This window comes from Chlorocebus sabaeus, chromosome 10 (genome assembly GCF_047675955.1).
Source record: "Chlorocebus sabaeus isolate Y175 chromosome 10, mChlSab1.0.hap1, whole genome shotgun sequence".
NCBI classification, from domain to species: Eukaryota; Metazoa; Chordata; class Mammalia; order Primates; family Cercopithecidae; genus Chlorocebus; species Chlorocebus sabaeus.
Window position 1 is genome coordinate 70,398,843 of NC_132913.1, and position 23,411 is coordinate 70,422,253.

The window sequence follows — 23,411 nt, forward strand, 5'->3', positions numbered from 1 at the left end:
CATAACACAAAATTTAAAAGAAATGGCATACAGATAGTAGAAAACATGCTTTGAGAAAAAAGCGTCATGCACTAAGTCCAGAAATTTACATTGGAAAGAGGCACCAATTGTTTTCATCAAGCTGACTTTCCCAGGTGTTACTCGGAAAAGCTGACGGGTGATAGAGCACTGGGTCAACTCACGCTAATTATGAAACCGTGAGTAAAATAATCTGTGCTTCTGTGTAACTCAAGTGCCAACAAATCAGGAAGCTCACAGAGGGACGAAAAGCATTCCCAGAACCACACGCTGGTTCGCCACCTTCCCGGTGGAAAAACCCTTTTTTCGGAGATTCTTAGCGCAAAAACTTTGCCCTATTCCAAAATGGCTCCGGCGCCCACAACTTAAGCACAGCGCAGGTCCGGAAGTTACGCAACCCCAAGAGGTAGCACGCCCTTACCCGTAGGGAGCGTTTCCGCCATTTTTGAAAATTGGTAAGGTCCTGGTTTTAAGTGTAGTTGCCGACGCAATGGCAGCCTTTGCCGTGGAACCTCAGGGGCCCGCGTTAGGTGAGTGAAATACTGCTTTTCCTTGTTGGCACTGCCATCCCTGCTTTGGGCCTGGAGGCGGGCAAGACTGAAGGGCAGTCGTCAGGCTCTCGTCTGCTGGTTTCAGTCGCGGAGAGGGAACCCTTGGGTGCCCCCAAGTTCCTAGTCGGTCCCCTACTCAACGCATCGCCTCCACACTGCTACAGAGGTGGCGCCGGGAAGCTGTGGGCCTGGGAGGGTGAAGGAAAGGCCGTCGGACGGTGACTGAGCTGTGTTTCTGCCCCCACACGCCAGCTACGCCAGACTGGCCCATACCTTAACCTCCTTCTAATACCCGAGACGCGATGCTAGTTGCTGAATTCCCCGGTTCCCCGGAAGCCTCCCTGGGAGGAACTGACCGCGGTACACGTGGGTGGGCGGTGCCCTGAAGTGTGTGGGTGCAGTCCACTGCTTCTTGATCACCTGTGCTTCTAGTTCCTGTTTTGACTGCTCCTCTCTCCCGGGCTTTGCAAAAGGAATCTTGTTATTAATGGAAGCTTGAATCGTGCAACGTTTAATCAACCAGGTGGTTGGTAATCATTGAGATATTGGCCTTAATAGCAAGCTAGGAGTTCGCACGATATTTCCCGCCTTTATTTGGGGAAAGTGACTCTTAAGTATTGTAGGAGGTATTTTTCTCTAATAGGTCACGATCTGAATTTTTTAAAGATTCACTCCCATTATTTATTGCGGAGCCTCATTGAAACATGTCGTCTTTGAAAAAAATCTACCAATGTAACAGCACGCGGATTCCTTTTTTTTTTTCCTGCTGAGTTTTGCGACTTGTGAGAACCGTCGAAAATTTTAGAACGGAAAATAAACCGTCTTACTGTCATAGAGACTTACCTGAAAGTTAGGTTATAACTTTCTGAGCTTGGAAAAGAGAGCAAGTGTGTGTGTGTGTGTATATATATATATAGTGTAGAAAGAGTCTTTTTAGATTTGAAGAGTAGGCCGGGCGCCGGTGGCTCACGCCTGTAATCCCTGCACTTTGGGAGGCCGAGGCGGGCGGATCACGAGGTCAGGAGATCGAGACCATCCTGGCTAACACGGTGAAACCCCGTCTCTACTAAAATACAAAAAATTAGCCGGGCACGGTGGCGGGCGCCTGTAGTCCCAGCTACTCGGGAGGCTGAGGCAGGAGAATGGCACGAACCCGGGAGCGGAGCTTGCAGTGAGCCGAGATGGTGCCACTGCACTCCAGCCTGGGCGACAGAGTGAAGACTCTGCCTCAAAAAAAAAAAAAAAAAAAAGATTTGAAGGGTATATAATGCTTGCCATGTCATAAAAAAACTAAATGCATAATGTCAATAATGCAGATACTCTGCATTAAAATTTATGTACAAATGTCGTCTTGGTATTTATTTTTAATATATTTTAGAGATCAGAAAACTCTTCATTTCCAGTTCCAAATTTTTCTATTGAACAAAAACATTTTGGAGTGCATATTTATTGGGGTTACAAATGTGAGTAAACCAATCCCTGTATATTGCCTTGCCAGAAATCTGACATTAGCCAGTATTAATGTGCAAGTCACATTTTGCAGATATTCCAGGTGCCCACTGGTGTAGTAAAACTAAGGGTTGACTTCAACAAACTGTACTAGCTGAGTATGAATCTTTTAGGAGCACAGAATATGAAATGGAATTGAGGACATGCAGCATTTTTTTCCTTAAGTTTGCTTTAAGTGAAATTTAGTCTGAAGGGTGGTTAGTGACAGTCCTGATTGAGAGCCCATTGTGCCCTCCTTGCTGTCTGGTGCTTTCTTTTTTCTTTTCCTTCCTTCTTCCCTCTCTCCCTCCTCCCTCCCTGCCTTCCTCTTTTTTGACACAGGGTCTCGCCCTGTCACCCGGGCTGGGCTGGAGTGCAGTTGTGCAATCTCAGCCCACTGCAACTTCCGCCTCCGGGCTCAAACAATCCTCCCACCTCAGCCTCCCAGTGGCGTGTGCCGCCTCTCCCAGCTACTTTTTGTGTTTTTGGTGGAGGCAAGATTTCGCCCTTTTGTCCAGACCGGTCTGGAACTGAGCTTAAGCGATCCGCCCCCCTCGGCCTCCCAAAATCCAGGGATTACAGGCTTGAGGCTTCTACTGTGTCTATATGTATCCAGATATATCACAACTTTTCTTAAGCCAATTCTTACTTTATTTTGCTATAATTTTTTTTTTTTCTTTTAGGGAGGGGAGTGAATGTAGTGGATGTTACCAAAAACTTTGCATTTAATATGGTTTTCTAAATATCTGTTAGGAATATGCCTTTGTTTAGACTTTTGATTTGATTTTAGTGGATAGTCTTAGGAAATATTTCTGTAGTGCCATGTAACATAGTAACTAGCACTTTTTAAAGTAATTACAATGTAATTAGAGTTTTTTTACACCTTGTTTTAACATCTCCTTTATCCATTTATTGAATTTTTTTTTGTCTTTTATACACTTGTATTGTTAATATGTAGGCCTAGTATAATGGGAAATAAGAGGAAGAGTAAAGAGTTGGCAGCTTTTAGATATCAAGAAACAGATTTTTAAGGCTGTCTGGAAGTTAAGTAATAGTTAATAAAAAACATACAAATAACATAGCAAACATTTGACCCTTCTGGGTGCCATGAGTCACACTCAGGCTTGTCAGCTAGTTGAAAATTATTTTCATAAGCAGAGATTGCAAATTCTACATTTATACTTTCACTACTCAGTTTTTGCTATTATGAAATACTTGTAGAAAATAATAATTCGTATTTACTGATTACTTAACTGTGTATCAGGTACCAGGTCAAGCTGTACTTGCTGTAATTCTAACAAAAGCTCTGTTTCCCTTTTGCTGAAAGACCTTGAACACACATCTTTGACTCCATAGCCCGTCGTTTTCCTTATTCTGCTATTTTGCTATGAAAATAGAATTATATAGCTCACTCATCTTCATAAGGGAAATAATATCTATAGATTGTGAGGATTAATTTTGTATCAACAATTGTGAGAGGTTTCAGTTCTCTAAGTTGGCTTTATATTAGGGGAATATTTAGAGATGATTCTTTAATTTTTTTTTTTTTTTTTTTTTTTTAATAAAAAGGATGAGCTCTCACTGTGTTTCCCAGGCTGGTCTTGAACTCCTGAGCTCAAGTGATCCTCCTGCCTTGGCCTCCCAAAGTGCTAGGATTTCAGGCTTGAGTCACTACACCCAGCTGTGATTATTCTTGACTTAAACTAATGATTAAGAAAAAAGATACAAAAATAAGTTTTCAATTCTTTTCAACATGTTTCTGAGTTAGGGTGCTAGTTATCACTGTTATTTTGTAAGTGCTCTAATATATGCATGGTTACAGTTTTATCACAATAATGATGCACTTTTTATGGGGAAGAAAAAGAAACAATTTAGCAAGCTAAACCCGTTGTGTTTGATATTCTTTTTTTTTTTTTTTTTGAGACGGAGTCTGGCTCTGTCGCCCAGGCTGGAGTGCAGTGGCCGGATCTCAGCTCACTGCAAGCTCCGCCTCCCGAGTTCATGCCATTCTCCTGCCTCAGCCTCCCGAGTAGCTGGGACTACAGGCGCCCGCCACCTCGCCCGGCTAGTTTTTTTGTAGTTTTAGTAGAGACGGGGTTTCACCGTGTTAGCCAGGATGGTCTCGATCTTCTGACCTCGTGATCCGCCCGTCTCGGCCTCCCAAAGTGCTGGGATTACAGGCTTGAGCCACCGCGCCCGGCCGTGTTTGATATTCTAAGACTTTGTATAAGTAGTGCAGCCTGTCCTTGTTTTCGGTTGTTACATAGTCCAAACTGATTCGGAAATGGAAAGAAGTTATCAGTGTGATTTTTAAATCCCTGAAATAATGTAAACAAAAATAGCTGTCACGGATTAATATTGTGCTGCCAGGCATGGTGGCTTCATGCCTTTAATCTCAGCACTTTGGGAGGCCAAGCCTGGTGGATCACCTGAGCTCAGGAGCTCCAGACCAGCCTGGGCAGCATGGTGAAACCCCATTTCTACAAAAGAATACAAAAATTAGCTGGGCGTGGTAGTGCAGGCCTGTAGACTCAGCTACTGAGAGGCTGAGGAGGGAGGATCGCTTGAGTCTAGGAGGTAGAGGTTGCAGTGAACTGAGATTGCGCCACTGCACTCCAGCCTGGTGACAGAGCGAGACTCTGACTCAAAAAAAAAAAAAAAAAAGTGAATACAAGATAACTTTACATTTTTCTAGAAATAATTTTTGTTGGCTTTTAAAATAAATTCAACTATAGTTCTATTATATCTAAAAGTTTTGATTAAACTTTCAAAATTATGCTAGATTCTTGCATGTATTTGTCAGATATTGTAACAGAAAAGTCTTTAATTTATTTTTTGATTCATGTAGGATCTGAACCAATGATGCTGGGTTCACCCACATCTCCAAAGCCAGGAGTTAATGCCCAGTTCTTACCTGGATTTTTAATGGGGGATTTGCCAGCTCCAGTGACTCCCCAACCTCGATCAATTAGTGGCCCTTCGGTAGGAGTAATGGAAATGAGATCACCTTTACTTGCAGGTAGGTGAATTGCTTAAAATAATTTTATAGATGTGCTGCATACAGGGATGTCCAATCTTTTGGCTTCCCTGGACCACATGGGAAGAAGAATTGACTTGGGCCACACATAAAATACAGTAACTCTAACAATAGCTGATGAGCTAAAAAAAAAAAAATTGCAAAAAAAGTCTTATAATGTTTTAAGAAAGTTTAGCAATTTGTGTTGGGCCACATTCAAGGCCATCCTGGGCTTCATGTGGTATTCAAGCCACGGGTGGGACAAGCTTATGCTAGAATTTTAAAAAGTGTAATGGTGCAGCATTCACCCTCGTCAATACGTTCATTAATTTAAAAAAAATTAAGCAATGTGTCTATTATAAAGCAAAGCTTTTATTTTAAGGCTCTTGGAATAGAGATGTAAGCAGTATAAGCTATAATTTCTAGAGCCACTAAAATGTATTCTACGTTTTATTCATTCTAAGATGCCATTGAATTGGCTTTTAAGTACCACTAGCAAAAATAACCCTAAATATGACATAATGCTAAGATGCCATTTTTTGTAAAATTTCTGTTTCGGAGATGTCAGAGTGTGGTGGGGGGAGAGTGCCTCATAGAGTTGATGAAATACCATCATTTAGCTTCAACTGAATTAATTTAAAGTAATTCATCTTAAGATACAAGAATAGGAAATGATTGGTCGAAAGAAATGTAACTTGAAGATGTAGATATGAATTCTGCCTTTAGTCTTAGTGAATTGAGATTGTCACATATAGCATGTTTGAGGAAAGGACTGACTTTGCAAACTAGGAGGAGGTTTTATACACAGAATTTGTGATTGTCAGGGCAAAGTATTATAAATGCAGCCTGTATTTATTGCAGAACTCCTTTAGCAAAGAAATATTTTTGAAAATGACTTCAAAGTTTTAACTGAGTAGTGAGAATTAGCTATGAAAGTGGTTGAATTCTAATTGTGAGCTAATATCCTTTAGTAGTTGTTCAAATGAAAACTCTTTTTACCTTAATTGCCCTTTAAAGTATTTTTGCTTTAAAATGGTTTATTATTATTTAGGATTTATCCAGGAGAATTATAAATTATATTTGAAATAATTCATTTAACATTAAACATTAAATTTCAAATGTGTTTTATTATGGTAGCCAACATATATTGATTACTTATGAGCCTGGCAGTATGCTAATCCTTATTTTGTCAATCTTAAAGGGTAGGTAACAGTATCCCCATTTTTAAAAAGAGGAAACAGGCTAACTGCAACAAATAATTTGCTGAAGCTCACTTGCTAGTGAGAGAGTGCTATAAACCTCAGGTTAGTCTTATTCCATAGACTGTGCTCTAAATAGCTCAAGCTGTACTGTCCAAGCTCAGACATTAGTCTTACCAATGGCCTGGGCTGCATCACTATTTGGCATTGCATGTTCTCTGATCGAAAAAGACATCTTTATGTCACAGAAATTGTTCCTTTTATTACGTCTTTATTATGTACTTAAATATATTTCTACTGTGAGAAACATGAATGGGATGTACTTAATCTAGATAGTCAGACTCTACATTAGGGAATTATAGTTATTCAGGAATCTACAGACTGGAGTTGTTTAGTACCTACTTTCAAGTGAGAAATGGGATCAAGTTTTGTATTTAAATATTAAGCATTTTGTAGAGAGAGCAAAAGTTACATGTGTTTTCTGAAAACTAAGATTTTCATTAACTACTTACTCTGAATCCTTTTGTTCAAAGTGCAGTCTGTGGATCAGCAGCATTGGCATCGCCTGGGAGCTTGTTAGAACTGTATAATCTCAGGCTTCACCCTACACCTTCTGAATCAGAGTCTGAATTTTAACAAGGTCCCCAGGTGACTCTTCAGCTTATTAAAGTTTGAAAAGAACTAGGAGACAAGATTTTAAGTCAATATTTCAAAAATATAAATTTTTAAAAATCTTACCAAAAAGATAGAAGAATCCTTTCTTTTCTCACCTTTTTTTTTTTTTTTTTTTTTTTGTACACTGTAGGTGGGTCACCACCACAACCAGTTTTACCAGCTCATAAAGATAAAAGTGGCGCTCCACCAGTTAGAAGTATATATGATGACATTTCTAGCCCAGGACTTGGATCAACACCTTTAACTTCAAGAAGACAGGTAATATAAATACCATTTTGATCCACAGTGAACAACATCATGGTTTTATGTGACTGTTCAGTGAGAGTCAATACTTTGAAATGTTTCCCTGAGGTCTATTTTAATGTAACTCTGTTGCACAGAATAAGCATTAAACACATTTATCGTACAATCTGCTTAAATTGTTGATGATGAACTGTACTTAACAGCGTAGAACTCTAGATTTTCTCTCATAGGTAATTCTCAGGTTTTTATAGGTTTGCCTTATCCACCTGCTCATACCTCCAATCTGCTTAATATACATGTAGAATGTGATTATGGTTTAAATCTTTCTGATTGTTTAAGAAGTTTAATATTTAAAAATTATGTGAAAGAATAAATGAAAATTTAGAGTTTCATGTAGATCTAGGGCACTTGTCAGCTGAGAAGTAGTATGGACTTCTCTTTATTTTCTTCTGTTTTTTAAGGTCCCAACAGGGTCCTGCTCTGTTGCCCAGGCTAGAGTGCAGTGATGCAGTCATAACTCTGCAGCCTTGAACTCCTGGGTTCAAACAATCCTTCTGCCTCAGCTGTCCTCTTGGGATATAGGCACGTGCTGCTATGCCTGGCTAATTGTGTTATTTTTTGTAGAGATGAGGTCTTGCTGGCTTCAAGTGATCCTTGCACCTTGACCTCTCAAAGCGCTAGATTATAAGTGTGAGCCACTGTGCCTGGCCAACTTTTCTTTTAAGTGGAAAATTTAGTAGCTTCATAGACACAAGTGTTGTTTCCTATTATTATTGTGCTTAGTAGGACAATCATAAACAAAGTTTATCAGTTAAGTTGATAAGTTCTTTATATAAAGATATGTCTGCTGTTTGCTTTAGATATATGTTTTATGCTTTTCCCTAAATTGTATTTAGTGAAGTTAAGAGTTCAAGAATATTAGAAAGCTTTTTTCAGTAGATTCCTGCTATTTATATGCTTGATATATCTGGCATACTAGGCTTACTTGTCAAGTAAAGCAAAATTCATTCACTGTGGTAAACAGATTACTGTTTCTTCCGAGCACTTCTAGACCTGCCTTCGTGTCTAACAGGAGCCACTAGCTAAGTGTGGCTATTGATACTAGAGATATAACTAGTCTCAATTGAGATATACTTTAAGTATAAAATACACACCAGAGTTTGAAGACTGAGAAAGAATGTAAGGTATCTTATTTTTTATGTTGATTACATATTGAAATGAGAATGTTTTGGATGTGTTCGGCTAAATAAACCATTACTAAATTTCACCTGTTTGTACTTTTTAAATGTACCTACTAGAAATGGTAAAATTACATGTATGGCATATGTTCCTAATGGACAGATATTCTGGTCTGGGATGGTTTTCTAAAGGTTGGTAAGTAAAGCTTATGTTTAGTTTGGTATGAAGGCTGGGCGTGTTGGTGCACGCCTGTAATCCCAGCACTTTGGGAGGCTGAGGTGGGCGGATTGCTTGATTTTTATGTATTTTTATCATTTTTATTATTATTATTTTTTGAGACAGGGTCTTGCTGTATCACCCAGATTAGAGTGCAGTGGAATGCTCATGCCCCACTGTAGCCTTGACCTCCTGGACTCAAGTGATCCTCCCACCTCTGCTCCTTAGTAGCAGGGACTATACACGTGCACCACCATGGCTGGCTAATTTTTGTATTTTTTGTAGAGATGGGATTTGTCCTGTTGCCCAGGCTGGTCTTGAACGCCTGAGCTCAAGTAATCCACCTTCCTTGGCCTCCCAAAGTGCTGGGATTACAAGTGTGAGCCCCTGTGCTGGGCTTTGGGCAGATCACTTGAGCCCATGAGTTTGAGATCTACCTGGGCTACATGGCGAAACTCTGTGTCTACTAAACATACAAAAAAAAAAAAAAAAAAATTGGCTGGGTGTGGTGGTGTGTACCTATAGTCCCAGCTACTCAGAAAGCTGAGGTGGGATGATTACTTGAGCCTGGGAAGCTCAGGCTACAATGGGCTGTGATTGTGTTACTGCACTCAACCTGCGTGACAGAGTGAGACCCTGTCTCAAAAATAAATAAAATAATAAAAATTTAAAAATTGTTTGTTACAAGAACCACTGGCTTCTAAATTTGTGCAAGTTTTCATTACTTCTCTGATGATATAGGCAAAGGCTTGCAGATATTGCTGTATTCAAAATGCTTGAAAGACTCATGGGTCATAATTTATAGAGAATGTTTTTGATTTGAAAGTTGGTAAGAATATCATTGCTAGATTAGAGCCCAAATTAGTTATGCCCCCTGGAATTTGCTCAACCTTTTTCTAATCATGAAATAATTGGCATTAATAATTGAAGAATACATTTTATATCTCTCCCAACATTCTCTCAGCATTTAGTTCTGGTTGCTAGATGAAGCTATTTGAGATTTCCTTAGTTTAATTAGAATCTGTTTTTAAAAATATTGAGTTCTAGGTAGAGTCTGTTCTCATTTATTGATTGAATATTGTCTTTGTTTTAGAAGGATTTTTAACTGTTTTAAAATGGATAATTTACCAGTTTTGGAACGTTCTACTGGTAGTGGTAGGGATATGCTGTCTATTATTGTTTAGACTGATTTGAATCTATAGTATTTCATGATTTCTAATTATCTGTTGAAAATCATATTCTGTCACTCTTCTGTTTTTCTGTATGAACTTGGCCATTTTGAAAATTACCATTATCTCTGTTATTTCAAATATTGCACTTTAGAAACTAAAAACAAATAGTTACCATGTCACCTTTTATAGAAGATAACGTCTTTTTTTTTTTTTTTTAAACATGACTTTTCTTATTTTAACAAATACTAAGGGGTCTAGTATATTTTAGGTTAATACTGTTTAACTTACAGAAAAAAAGAGTGCCTTTGTACTTTGATCTAATTAGAGGCATCTCTAGCACCTGATAAAAGTTCAGTTATCTGTTGAATGAAGCCTTTTAACGCTTACTGTATTTGTGTTTTGCATTTTTACCATAACACTTTCTTCTGTTTTTGCGTAGCCAAACATTTCAGTAATGCAGAGTCCTCTTGTTGGAGTTACATCTACTCCTGGAACAGGTAAGTGATTTTTTCTTTCTTTCTTTCTTTTTTTTTTTTTTTTTAAAGACAGGGTCTGGTTCTGCTACCTATGCTGGAGTGCAGTGGTGTAATCATGGAGTAAATAACTCTAACACCGAAGACTTCTCTGTTCGTTGAATGAAGATAATATGTTTGTTGGTAATTGCCAAAATTTTTTGTTTTATATTTCAAACCTGGGGATTTTCCAAAATCTCTATAACTTATTTCAGGAAGGAAATACTTTGTGTATTGATTATTTTCTGAATCAAATCACCCCAAAGGCATGATGGGTGAATATTCAGAATGTCTTTTTAAGAAATTGTATACTTAATAGATGTTTGAAGTGTCTCCTTAGTTATTAAAATTTGTCAACCAAAAAGCCGTTGCAATTGAGATGAAAAGGAATAGTTAAGACACTGAATAATAAAGGTGTTTTGAGAGATGTTAATGCATAGTTATAAATCTAAATGCTGTTGAATAGAAGCAATCACTGATTATATACCTAGTTTTTTTTTTTAAGATTAATGGCTTTTTAATCATCATCATTATCCTTAGCACAGTTCTTCATATGTAGTCATGTGTATAATCCCATCAAATGTTTATTCGGCAAATATTTGAGCACCTAACTGTACTCTGGGAAATAGAAGACAAAATAGATACTCCCTGCCTTTATGGAACTTACATTTCTTTGCAGAATTTACATTTATAAACAAAACAAGTAAATTATAAAGTTTGTTAGAAGGTATTGCATTTTGTGGAGGAAAAAGATTAAGCAGCAAAGTGGGGAAAGGGGTGGGGACTTAGAGATTTAAATAGGGTAATGTATTAGTTTTCTATTGCTGCCATAACAAACTACCACAAACATAAAAGTGGCTTAAACAATACAAATTCATTATCTTTCATTTCTGGAGGTCGGAAGTTTGAAATGGGTCTTGGTGGGCTAAAATCTAGACATTGGTAGGGCTGTGTTCATTTATGGAGGTTCTAGACAATAATCTTTTTTTTTTTTTTTTTTGAGATGGAGTCTTGCTCTGTTACCCAGGTTAGAGTGCAGTGGCACGATCTCGGCTCACTGCAGCCTCTGCTTCCTGGGTTCAAGTGATTCTCCTGCCTCAGCTTACTGAGTAGCTGGGATTACAGGCACCCACCACTGTTCCCGCTAATTTTTTTTTTTTTTTTTTGTAGTTTTAGTAGAGACGGGGTTTCACCATATTGGCTAGGCTGGTCTCGAACTCCTGATCTTGTGATCCACCTGCCTCGGCCTCCCAAAGTGCTGGGATTACAGGCCTGAACCACCGCATCTGGCCAGCAATAATCTATTTTCTTGCCTTTTCCATTTCTGGAGGCTGCTTATGTTTCTTGTTTGTGGTTCCCTTCCTCTTCACAGTCAGCAACTTTGTAACTCTCTGACCCTTCTTCTGTAGTCACATCACCCTCTCTCTTTGAAAGACCCCTGTGAATATATTGGGCCCTTCTAGGTAATGTAGGATAATCTTCGTATTTTTAGGTCAGTTGATTAGCAGCCTTAATTTCACCTGCAACGTTAATTCCCCTTTGCCATGTAATGTAACATTCACAGGTTCCAGGGATTAGATCATGGACATCATTTGGGGACCTACCCAGATTATTTCACCTACCACTGATAGTTACGGGACAAGTAAACTTTACTCAAAAGTCTGTAAGTGAGGGAAGTAGGGAATAGTATTCTAGATGGAGGTAACAGCAAACACAAAGGTCCTGAGGTGGGAGTGTGTCTGGGGTGTTGAAGGAAGAATGAGGGGACAGTATGACTGAAATGGAGTAAGCGAGGGGGAGAATAGTAGAAAACGAGGTCAGAGAGGAGAGGTAATGGGGGCAGATGTCTTACAGGGCCTTGTAGGTTATTGTCACAATTGGTCTTTACCCAGAAAAGGTGGAAGACAATAAGGATGAGACTGTTGTTGGATACAACTAGTTTGGGAGTAAAAATTAGCCTAGAAGCAAGGAGACAAGTTGAGAGGCTACTTGTAGCAATCTAGGTGAGAGATGATAGTGATAGAAAAAGAAGGCAGGCAAGAAGGAAAAGAATACAGTAACAGAAAGATGGAACATTAGAAACAATAGTAAGACAGTAGATTTTAAACTAAGAAATCAGTCATGTGCCTGTAGTTCCAGCTACTCAGAAGGTTGAGGCAGGAGGATTGCTTGAGCCCAGGAATTCGAGGTTGCAGTGAGCTGATTTTGTCACTGCACTCCAGCCTGGGTGACAGAGCCAGACCCTATCTCTAAAAATAAGTAAATAAAATTAAAAAAAAAAAAAAAAGCAAAACTAACCAAATGAACAATTATGTAAAATATATTAAACACTCTGGTTAAGGCAGATGTTGTCAGAATAAATAACAAAAGGAACACCCAATACAAATTGGATCCTTTGAATCCTGCAAGTCTGAATTTCTTCAGGCAGTCTGTGAGCACTCATTGGCCGTGTCTTTAAAGTCTACATTTCTAGTAACAGGTTGTTCAAGGAAACTTAGTCATTTTCTATCACGATGCTCAGAATTCTTCCAGCCTCTACCGACTGCCTGATTTCTAAATCCATTTCCACATTTTTAGCTGTGTGTTAACAGCAGCACCTGACTTGTCCCAACACTCTGTACTAGTTTGCTGTAGTTGCCATAAGAAGTTACTACAAACTTAGTGGTTTAAAACAACACATGTATTATCTTCTAGTTTCTGGAGATCAGATATCTGGGTCGTTGCTTAGAGCTCAGGTGTCAACAGGGCTGTGTTTCTCTCTGGAGGCCTTGGGTGTGAATCTGTTTCTAGGCTCTTTCAGGTTGTTGGCAGAATTTAGTTCCGTGTGGTTATAGGAATGAATGAGGTCCCTCTCCTTGCTGACTGTTACCTTAAGGTTCTTAACTTCTAGAGGCTGCCCTCACTCCTTGGCTCATGGCTCTCCATCTTCCATCTTCAGATATCAAACATCTAGAAAATCACCCTAATCTTTTCAGCTACATAACTGAGGTTGAATGTCTAGGAAAATTAGTTCTGAACAGCCTTAAGCTGATCAAACTGTAACAAATAGGTGGATGATGATGCTTTGTTACACACAGAAATAGTGACTATTCACAGTTAGAGTCATGCCAGGTACCACTGGTTCACGTCTGTAATCCTGAGGCAAGCGGATCACTTGAGTCCAGGAGTTTTGAGACCAGCCCAGGCAACATAGTGAGATGCCTGTCTGTACAAAAAAATTAAAAAATAAGCCTGGCATGGTGGCACACACCTGTAGTCCCAGCTACCTCGGAGGCTGGGGTTAAGAAGATCACTTGAGCCTGGGAAGTCGAGGCTGTAGTGAGCAGTGATCACACCACTGCATTCCAACCTGGGTGACAAGAGTGAGACCTTGTTTCAAATAAATAAAATAATTGAGTCAGTAAGTGATCCCAGGGACATTGAAAATCCAAAAATACGGCTGGGTGTGGCATGATGGCACATGCCTATAATTCCAGTACTATGGGAGGTCAAGGTGGGAAGACTGTTTGAGCCTGGGAGTTTAAGGCTGCTGTCAGCTATGATTGCACCACTGCACTCCAGCCTGGGTGACAGCGAGACCTCAAAAAAAAAAAAAAAAAGCAAAAACACATAATGTTAAGTAATGTTTTACATTTTAGCGTCTCTCTTAGTTGACTGAAAAGCATACATTTTAGTTTTGTTAACTGTTGTCAAGTGGAAAAGCACAGGATTAATGTTAATATCTTTTTGTTAACTTATTTTTTTTCTAATATAGTGACTTCTGTGAGGTTTTGTAATTGTGGAAACTATATATGAAAATACAAGAGCTGTGATAGGAAAAATAGCTATCATGAATTGGCCACTGGGAGCCACTGCTGCTTCTACTTTAAGGAATTCGCATATAGAAAGTCTTAATAGGACATAAGTTAACAAGAATATTTTTGAAAAGATGACAAGGTGTGGAGACCTATCATCCATGGCCAATGATAGGCAAGAAATAGGAAAAGGGAATTGATAAGAAAATTGAGGGGAAAACCTAGATTTTTTCATTTAGAGCTTTGTTTTTTTTTTTTTTTTTTAAGCTCCTGTATTTAGTGTTAAGTGAAGTTTTTTTGAATGATTAGTAAATCTTAGCCTTCTGAGATTGGCACCTTTTATAAAGAGATGTCATGGGATGTAATGGCATGACTGCCATTTTATGCTTAGGGTTTTTTTGCATCCAATAAGGAGGTTGGTGGGTTTTTATTTTTGTGTTAAACATTCTGTGACTGATGTAAAGATCTTTTTTAGAATATTATTTCTGGTGCAGGAAAACATTGGTCATAAGTCAGAATAGGAAACCTGGATTAGAGAATATAAGAAACTCTTAGTCATGGTATATTGCTGCCCCTGGTAAAGAACATTGAATGTGTTTGCTCTGCTTGCTCCATCCTCATCCCTCAATATTTTTTTCTGCCGCTATTGAAGTTTTCTTCTGCTTTTCTTCTTCCTTTATATTTTTTATTAATTTTTTTCTTGAGAAGTTCTTTCACTTATGTATTAGCTCTCTTCCAAAATGGTAGGTCACTAGTTAATTAACTAGAATCGTTATTTGTGTTAGCATATTGTTAAGGGGTTAAGTGTGATATTAAGTGATAATAGCATTTTATGGCTGCTTTTGTTGATGGAAGGACCTCACAGTTTTGATAGTGTTCCTGGAAGTGGGGGCCAAAAGTGACTCTTTGTTTTCTGGTTTGGGTTAGGTACTCCTAACATGTGCTCCTTTTAAAGTTCTCTCTGCTTGGCTCTCTTCTGTCTTTATTGCTTGATTATGAACTCCTTCAGGACAGAGACTTCCTGTGTCTTCAGTGTTTACCCATCTCAGAGCTGGGTACAAAGGGCCTAACATTAATCCTGTGCTTTTCCACTTGACAACATTAAGAAAATGAAAATATATGCTTTTCAGTCAACTAATAGAGCTGCTAAAATGTAAAACATTACTTAACGTTATGTTTTTGCATTTCTTTATTTTTTTTGAGAAAAGATCTCGCTGTCATCCAGGCTGGAGTGCAGTGGTGCAATCATAGGTCCCTGCAGCCTTTAACTCCCAGGCTCAAGCAGTCCTCCCACCTTGACCTCCCATAGTACTGGAATTTTAGGCATGTGCCACCATGCCATACCCAGCCCTTTGTACATGTTTGTTGACTGAATATATTGATGGATATAAGCTGTAGAGAGTTGAATGCTGGCCTCCATACAATATGTCCACATCCTAATCACTGGAACCTGTGACTGTTAACTTATATATGATTGCATTAAGGATTTTCAGAGGGGAGACTCTGAAGGAGAGTCTGAAGAGTTAGGGAGGGAAGGGAAAGGAATCCTGGATTGCCTGGATGACTCCTAAACACAGTCACAAGGGTCCTTGTACGAGGTGGAAAGAAATTTGAAACAGAAGAGGAAGAGAAACATAGAGGAGAGAGAAGGTGATGCTCATAAGGGGGCAGAGATTAGAGTGTTGTTTCCAAAGCATGCCGTAAGTCACCAGAAGATGGAGGAAGCAAGCAGTGGATCCTTCCTTAGAGTCTCCAGCAGGCATGCCACCTTGCCAACAACATAATTTTGGACTTTGGGCCTCCAGAACTTGTGAGAGAATACATTTCTGTTTTAATCTATCCAGTTTGTGTTAATTTGTTACAATAGCCACAGGTAACTAATATATGTAAGTATTGTTTTGAGACAATGACGCTCCAACACCAGTATCTACTACCAAATAAGAGGATTAGAGTATTTGCATCCAACTTGGCAAGGCATTTTTCTTTAATAATACCAAATAAACACTATCCTTATTCTAGACTATGTAGGTTCTTACTGCTGCTGAACCATATTATCACAAATTAATGGCTTAAAACAACACGAATGTATTATGTTACATTTGGGGAGATCAGAAGTCTGAAGTAGGCCTCAGTGAACTAAAATCAAGATGTTAGCAGGACTGCATTCCTTTCTGGAGGCTCTAGGGGATAATTTTTTTTTTTTCTTTTCCAACCTCTGGAGGCTTCCCACATTCTTTGACTTGTGTCCCCCTACCATCTTCAGAGCCAGCAGTGTTTCTACATCATTCTTTTCCTTTCCCCTTCCCTCTTTAAGACCTTGTTGGTTATATTGGGCCTTTTTGGATAATCTAGGATAGTCTTATTTTTGATAGTCACCAAAATTTTATTTACTCTCATGTCAGATTAGGCTACCATTGAGTGGTCTCTAGTTATGGTGGTGGCAATATTTATGTTTTAGTCAAAATAATAAATTCAGATAGTTTTAGAAAATTAAATAGAGCTTACTGTAATCCCAGCACTTTGGGAGGCCAAGGCGGGTGGATCACCTGAGGTCAGGAGTTGAAGATCAGTTTGGCCAACATGGTGAAACCCCATCTCTACTAAAACTACAAAAAATTAGCCAGGCATGGTGGTGGGTGCCTGTAATCCCAGCCACTCAGGAAGCTGAGGCAGGAGAATCGCTTGAACTGGGGAGGTGGAAGTGGCAGTGAACCAAGATTGCACCACTGAACTCCAGCCTGGGCAACAAGAACAAAACTCTTATCTCAAAAAAAAGAAAAAAAAAAAAAAAAAAAGAAAGAAAATTAAATAGAACTTAAATACTTATAACAAAATGCAATAATCTTTAACCTTATTTTGAACTAGCCAGTCCAGATCTTAGAGCTATTCTTTTTGGAATTTACTTTCATGTCCAAATGAGATGCTAGATTAGTTTACTCTTGCCATTACAACAAATTACCACAAATGTAGTGACTTAAAACACTTTACATTCATTCTCTTAGAGTTTTGGAAGTCAGAAATCCAAAATCAGTTTCACTGGGCTAAAGTCAAGGTGTTGATAGGATTACCTCTGGAGATTCTATGGACAATCAGCTTCCTTGTTTTTTTTTTTAGCATCTAGTTGGATTCTTGTTTATGCCTTTTTCCTCCATCTTCAAAGCATATCATTCCAATCCCTGCTTCCATAATCACATAACCTTCTCCGAAGTAAAATCTCCTTCTACTTCCCTCTTGTAAGGAAGGATACTTGTGGTTACATATAGGGCCCACCTGGATAATCTCCCCATCTTGGGATCTGTAATCGCATCTGCAAGATCCCTTTTGCCACATAGATAGCATTTGCAGATTTCAGGGATTAGGATTTTGTTATCTTGGAGGGTTGTTATTTAGTCAGCCACATATCATCATATTGCTAATTCTTAATTTTCAGTTTTTAATTTTGCTGTATTTCTCTTAAAGTAATTGAAGATACTATATTTTCCCATCATATTATCTGAATATAGTTATATCTAACTTTATTCCTTTGTCAGTGTTTGTATTGTGACTATGTAAATTCTGCTGAGTGCTGAACCAATTAATATGATTATTCTGTAAAACTCTTGATTCGCCAATAGCTAATAATTGTATTTTTTTTCTATGTGCCATTTGTTCCCTTTATTTTAAGCAAACATTCTGTTGCTATGGTTTACACCTATTTTAGTACACTCATTTTTCAAGCACATTTTTCTTTGTTTTAAACTGAGAATTTCTCTCTCTTAGCCTCTGTCTTGATTTCTTGTTTTGGCATGGTGTATGACTATCATCCTAGGACTTGCAAGTTTCTAGCATCAAGTTCTTTTTCCTAGAAAGCATCCCTTCCTCTTTATGTCCTGGTTTTGGTGAAGAACATATTTGAGTAGCTTTCTAAAAAAGCTTGCTTAGGAAGTAAAAATCTAAGACCTCATGTCAGAAATACTTTATTTTCAGTCTTCACACTTGACTGATAGTGTAGGTGGGTAGGTTGGAATTTTGGAGGCATCATTCCATTGTCTTCTGCCTTCCAGTGTTCTGTGGAAGCCATTTGTGATGATGATTCCTGAGTATTTCTGTGTGACCTGTTTTCCAAAATTTATGGTATCTCTATGGTTGGTATTCTCAGTTTCACAAATGTGACTAGGTGTAGAGCTTTTTAAATTGTTTTTCTGGGCAATTGATGGATCCTTGGCATCAAGAAGCTTATATTCTTCAGTTCTGAGAAACTTCCCTATATTATTTGCTTGACAATTGCTTTCTCTCTGCTTTCTGTGTTCCCTTTTTTGGAATTATTTCTGTTTGTGTGTTGCATTACTGCAGAGATTTCTAATTATTTCTTCCCTTTTATGTTATCATTTATATCTGTATGCTACTTTCTGAGAGATTTTCTCAAAGTTTGTGTGTGTGTGTATGTGTGTGTGTGTGTGTTTTGGCTTTTTTTTTGTTTTGTTTTGAGATGGAGTTGCCCAGGCTGGAGTGCAGTGATACAATCTCTGCTCACTGCAACCTGCCTCCCAGGTTCAAGTGATTCTCCTGCCTCAGCGTCCCAAGTAGCTGGGACTACAGATGGTGCGCCACCATTCCGGGCTGATTTTTTGTATTTTTAGTAGAGACAGGGTTTCACCATGTTGGCCAGGCTGGTCTCGAACTCCTGACCTCAAGTGATCCACCTTCAGCCTCCCAAAGTGCTGGGACTACAGGTGTGAGCCACCGTGCCCCACCATCTCAATCAGTTTATTTTCTCTGTCATTTTAATTCCAGGAACATTTTTGTTGTTATTCTTTGAATATACTTAGAAATACAGCATTCTGTTCTTTCATAGGTAAAATGTCCTAGCAGTGAGGTTAATAGCAGTCTTTTTTATTCCTGCTCTTACTGTCTCGTCTCTTCTAGTTATTGGTTTTTTTTTGTTTTTTTTTTTACCCCTCTGTCATTGCTGCTGAGCAAATATTTATCAAATGAGGCACTAAAAAGCTACTTGGAATAACTGTGTGTATAGGGTTCAGTATTGGCAGCAGGGTAGAACTGATGGAGAGAAGCTGTTTTGTATCTTACTGGGCTTCACCTTTAAGTGTTCGCAAAGAAGAATCTTTTAATAGCCTTATTGCCTAAGCTGGTGTTCTGAATCTAGGCACGGGCAAGTCTCCTTTTCAGTGTGCAGATTTTCACTTAATCTCGTTACAGTTGTCTTCTGCTGTCAGACTCATTGAGTTTTGAGCTGTTTAGGTTCCTTTTCTCCAGAGACAAACTCTTTGGTCTTTGAGGGTAGATTGGGAAAGTGACAGTTATCTGGCCGCCTGGGATAAGGAGTGGCCTGGTCTCTAAGCCCTCATTATATACTTTACACTAGTTTTCCTTAAGTTCAGCCAGGAGTTTTCCACAGTATCATTGTCCCCAAAACCTGATACTTTTTTAGAGTGTCTGTCATTAGGTGTTTGCAAGGGATTACAAGTGAATATAGGGTTCAGTTCACTATGCTTGATTGGACATTGTACCCACTGTTCAATATGCTTTTTGGGTACAATGTGTGTGCCATACTACAAAGTCTGATTAAATAGTCCTTATAAGATTATCCTTACTTCAGATACTAGCTGTTAAGTTTGGAACGATCACTTTATACCAACTGTCTATAAAGTAAGAGATTCCCAAGGCTGCTTGTAATGTTTGGTGGTTTACTAGAAAGACTCACAACCCCACTGAAAGTGCTGTACTCATGGTTACAGTTTTATTACAGCAAAAAGAAACAAAGTAGAGCCAGCTAAAGGAAGAGACACAGGGCGAAGTTGGAAAGGGTTCCAAATGTGAAGGGAGATGTGTTATCCTCCCATTGTCAATGTATAGCAATATACATGGAGTACTACCAACTGGGGAAGCTCACTGGAGCATCTATGTCCACAGTTTTTATTGGAGTTTCATTACGTGGGCATGATTGAATTACCAATCAAATGGTTGAGTTCAATCTCCAGTCTTCCTCCTCTCATTGAGCAGAGACCAAATCCCTTAGTATGTTTTGTGCTACTTTGTTTCATGATAAGAAGTTAACACTGCCAGAAACCTCTTTTTTTCTAAGTTTCATTTGGCTTATATCTGTTTAAAATTTACCAGTCTTTTTATCTCTTTTGTTTTCATTTACGTTAGTGGTCTATTTTGAAATAATTGAATCTTTCTTTAATTGAAGACATTGTCATAAAGAGTAATAAGGTCTTTTGCCCTCTGCTTTAATCCAGTTTTAGGAAGAATGTTTGAATAGTGATTTACTCAGGGAGACACATTACACTCCGATTTGATGTGGTTTGATAGGCACACTTTATTTTCATCTTATAAAGCATGGCATGTGGGCACCAGAAGTCTGATTGAAAGGAAGTAAAATCAGTGGAGCAATTAAACATTAACTAGGTGGGGAGCAATTATGCTAAAGTTATGTAAATAGTTTTAGATTATGTATAAGTAATTATGTTACTCAGAGTAGTTGACAGGGCAAAAATTAGATTGCTTATTCGTTTGAGACTTATTTTTTGATTTGTTTTATTTTTAAAGGTTGTAATGGTTGTCATAATTCGAACCTTCATTTGATTTCTTGCTTGAAGGTTATTACATGATGTAGCATAACTAAATTTTATCTTAATGGTAATACATATAGACCATAGAAAATTTGGATTGGCTTCAGATTAAATGCCTTTTACTGTCTTTGGTTTGTTAATGGAATCTTTGTAGTAACTAAAATTAGTTAAGAGTATCTTTTGTATAAATATATGCTTTTGCTTACTTACTAAAGCAATAGTTGGTAACTTAGTTGATAAGCAGATTCTTAAAAATATAATATCTCTTGTCAAAGTGGGATGTTTCATTTTAAATTAGCCTTATTTTAGAAATATATTGAACAGATTGAGTATCCCTTATCAGAACTGCTTTGGACCAGAAGAGTTTCAGATTTTGGAATATTTGCAATATACTTATCAGTTGAGCGTTGAAAATCTGAAATTTCCTTTGAGTGTTATGGTGGTGCTCCAAAAGTTACAGGTTTTGGAACATTTTGGATTTTGTATTTACAGATTTTGGATACTCAGCCTATACCTATTAAATGCTTCTGTGGTGATGAGGGAAATAAATTGTTAAATGTATTATAGGATGATGTACTTTAGTATTCCTGCACATCTACCCCATACATTTGTACAAATAAAAAAAAACTATCCCGTATAGTTGAAGATTACCTGAAATAAAATTTTAAAAAGGTTTAACAAATATTACTTAGTTATTATGTTTATAATGAACCTGTAACACAAGACTTAGGTGTTACTCCAAAAATAAAATGCGACAATAAACAAGAACTTAAAAAAGTTAACTGTTGTTAGTAATACATAACTTCAATTACAGCACAAATGTTAATTTATAAAGTCAAGTCTAAAAGACTTCTAGGAATGATGTCCATGTCTTGCCTCCAAATGATATCAAAACAAAACTACAGCCTGGACAGGATCAAAAGAGTTGTCAAGTAAAAGCTACAATGCAATAATATCATTCTAACTGAAGAGAAAAAAATACAATCACTTAAGAATTTCAAAAGTCTGCTGGGCATAGTAGCTCACGCTTGTAATTCCAGCACTTTGGGAGACCAAGGCGGGCAGATCACCTGACGTGAGGAGTTTGAGACTAGCCTGGTGAAACCTTGTCTCTACTAAAAATACAAAAATTAACTGGCTGTGGTGGCGCACACCTGTAATCCCAGCTACTCCAGAAGCGGAGACAGGAGAAACCCTTGAACCTAGGAGGCGGAGGTTGCAGTGGGCTGTGATTGCACCACTGCACTCCAGCCTGGGCAACAGAGCAAGACTCTGTCTCAAAAAAAAAAGTATTTCAAAAATCTTACCTCTTTAGGGTTACTAAACAATTTGAGTTCCTAGACTGCTTTGAATTCAAAGTTAGAAACTAGAACTAATCTAATTTAACCTATTAATGTAAACTTTTCTCTAGGAAAAATATGTTTCAGATCACCTCACATCTATTAAGCTTATTAAATAATCTATTTTATCCAGAACGCTATTCTATACCTTACTAGACAACAAGATGTTCAAATAGTAGTGCTATTTTGAGTTCTACAAATCTCCAAACCGCTTTCTGCTGGGGCTGCACTAATTTACACTCCCACCAACAGCATATAAGGGTTCCCTCTGCAGCCTCACCAACATTCTTACATTCTTATTTTTTGATTTTTTTTTTTTTTTTGAGATGGAATCTCACTGTCACCCAGGCTGGAGTGAAGTGGCACGATCTCGGCTCACTGCAACCTCTGCTCCCTGGGTTCGAGTGATTTTCTTGTCTCAGTTTCCCAAGTAGCTGGGACTACAGGCGCCCGCCACCACGCCCAGCTAGTTTTTGTGTTTTTAGTAGAGATGGGGTTTTGCCATGTTGGCCAGGCTTGTCTCGAACTCTTGACCTCAGGCGATCCAAATGCGTTGGCCTCTCAAAGTGCTAGGATTACAGGTGTGAGCCACTGTGCTTGGCCTATTTTTTGACTTTTTAATAGTAACCATTTTGATTGGTGTGAGATAGTATCACATTGTGGTTTTGAATTGCAGTCTCTCTGATTAGTGACATTGAACATTTTTTCATTTTTGTTGGTCACCTGCATGTCTTCTTTTGAGAAATGCCTGTTCATGTCCTTTGCCCACTTTTTAATGTGTCTTTTTTTCTTGTTAATTTGAGTTCCTTACAGATTCCTTTGTTGGATGCATACTTTGAACATATTTTCTCCTATTCTGTAGGTTGTCAGTTTATTCTTTTGATAGTTTCTTTTGTGTGCAGAAAGTCATTAGTTTAATGAGGACCAACTTGTCAATCTTTGTTTTTGTTGTATTTGCTTTTGTGATATTAGTTGTAAAGTCTTTGCCTAGGCCAATGTCCAGAAGAGGGTTTTCAAGGTTTTCTTTTAGAACTTTTATTTTGAGGTCTTACATTTAAGTCTTTAATTCATCTTGAGTTAATTTTTTTATATGGTGAGAGGCAGGCTGCATATGGCTAGCTAGTTTTCCTTGCACCATCTATTGAATAAGGCATCCTTTATCCATTCTTTATTTTTGCCAACTTTGTTGAAGATCTATTGTTTGTAGGTGTGTGACTTTGTTTCTGGATTCTCCATTCTGTTTCATTGGTCTGCGTGCCTATTTTTGTACCAGTACCATACTGTTTTGGTTACTGTAGCCCCATAGTTTGAAGTCAGGTAATATGATGCTGCTGGCTTTGTTCTTTTTGCTTAGGATTGCTTTGGCTATTTGGGCTCTTCTTGCTTCCCTGTGAATTTTAGAGTAGTTTTTTATAATTCTGTGAAAAATGATGTTG

At 38.2% G+C, this 23,411-nt stretch overlaps 1 protein-coding gene across 1 annotated transcript in view; it reads left to right on the top strand.

Moving 5' to 3' along the window:
* The first annotated feature begins 434 nt into the window (after window positions 1–434).
* The window catches only part of NUP35 (nucleoporin 35), a 36,865-nt gene continuing 13,888 nt past the window's right edge, over window positions 435–23,411 (top strand). Inside the window, exons 1-4 of the mRNA XM_007965569.3 lie at window positions 435–548; window positions 4,906–5,076; window positions 7,078–7,205; window positions 10,197–10,254. Coding sequence (XP_007963760.3) covers window positions 509–548; window positions 4,906–5,076; window positions 7,078–7,205; window positions 10,197–10,254 — 397 coding nt within the window. The 5' untranslated portion in view covers window positions 435–508. The remainder of the gene's footprint in view (window positions 549–4,905; window positions 5,077–7,077; window positions 7,206–10,196; window positions 10,255–23,411) is intronic.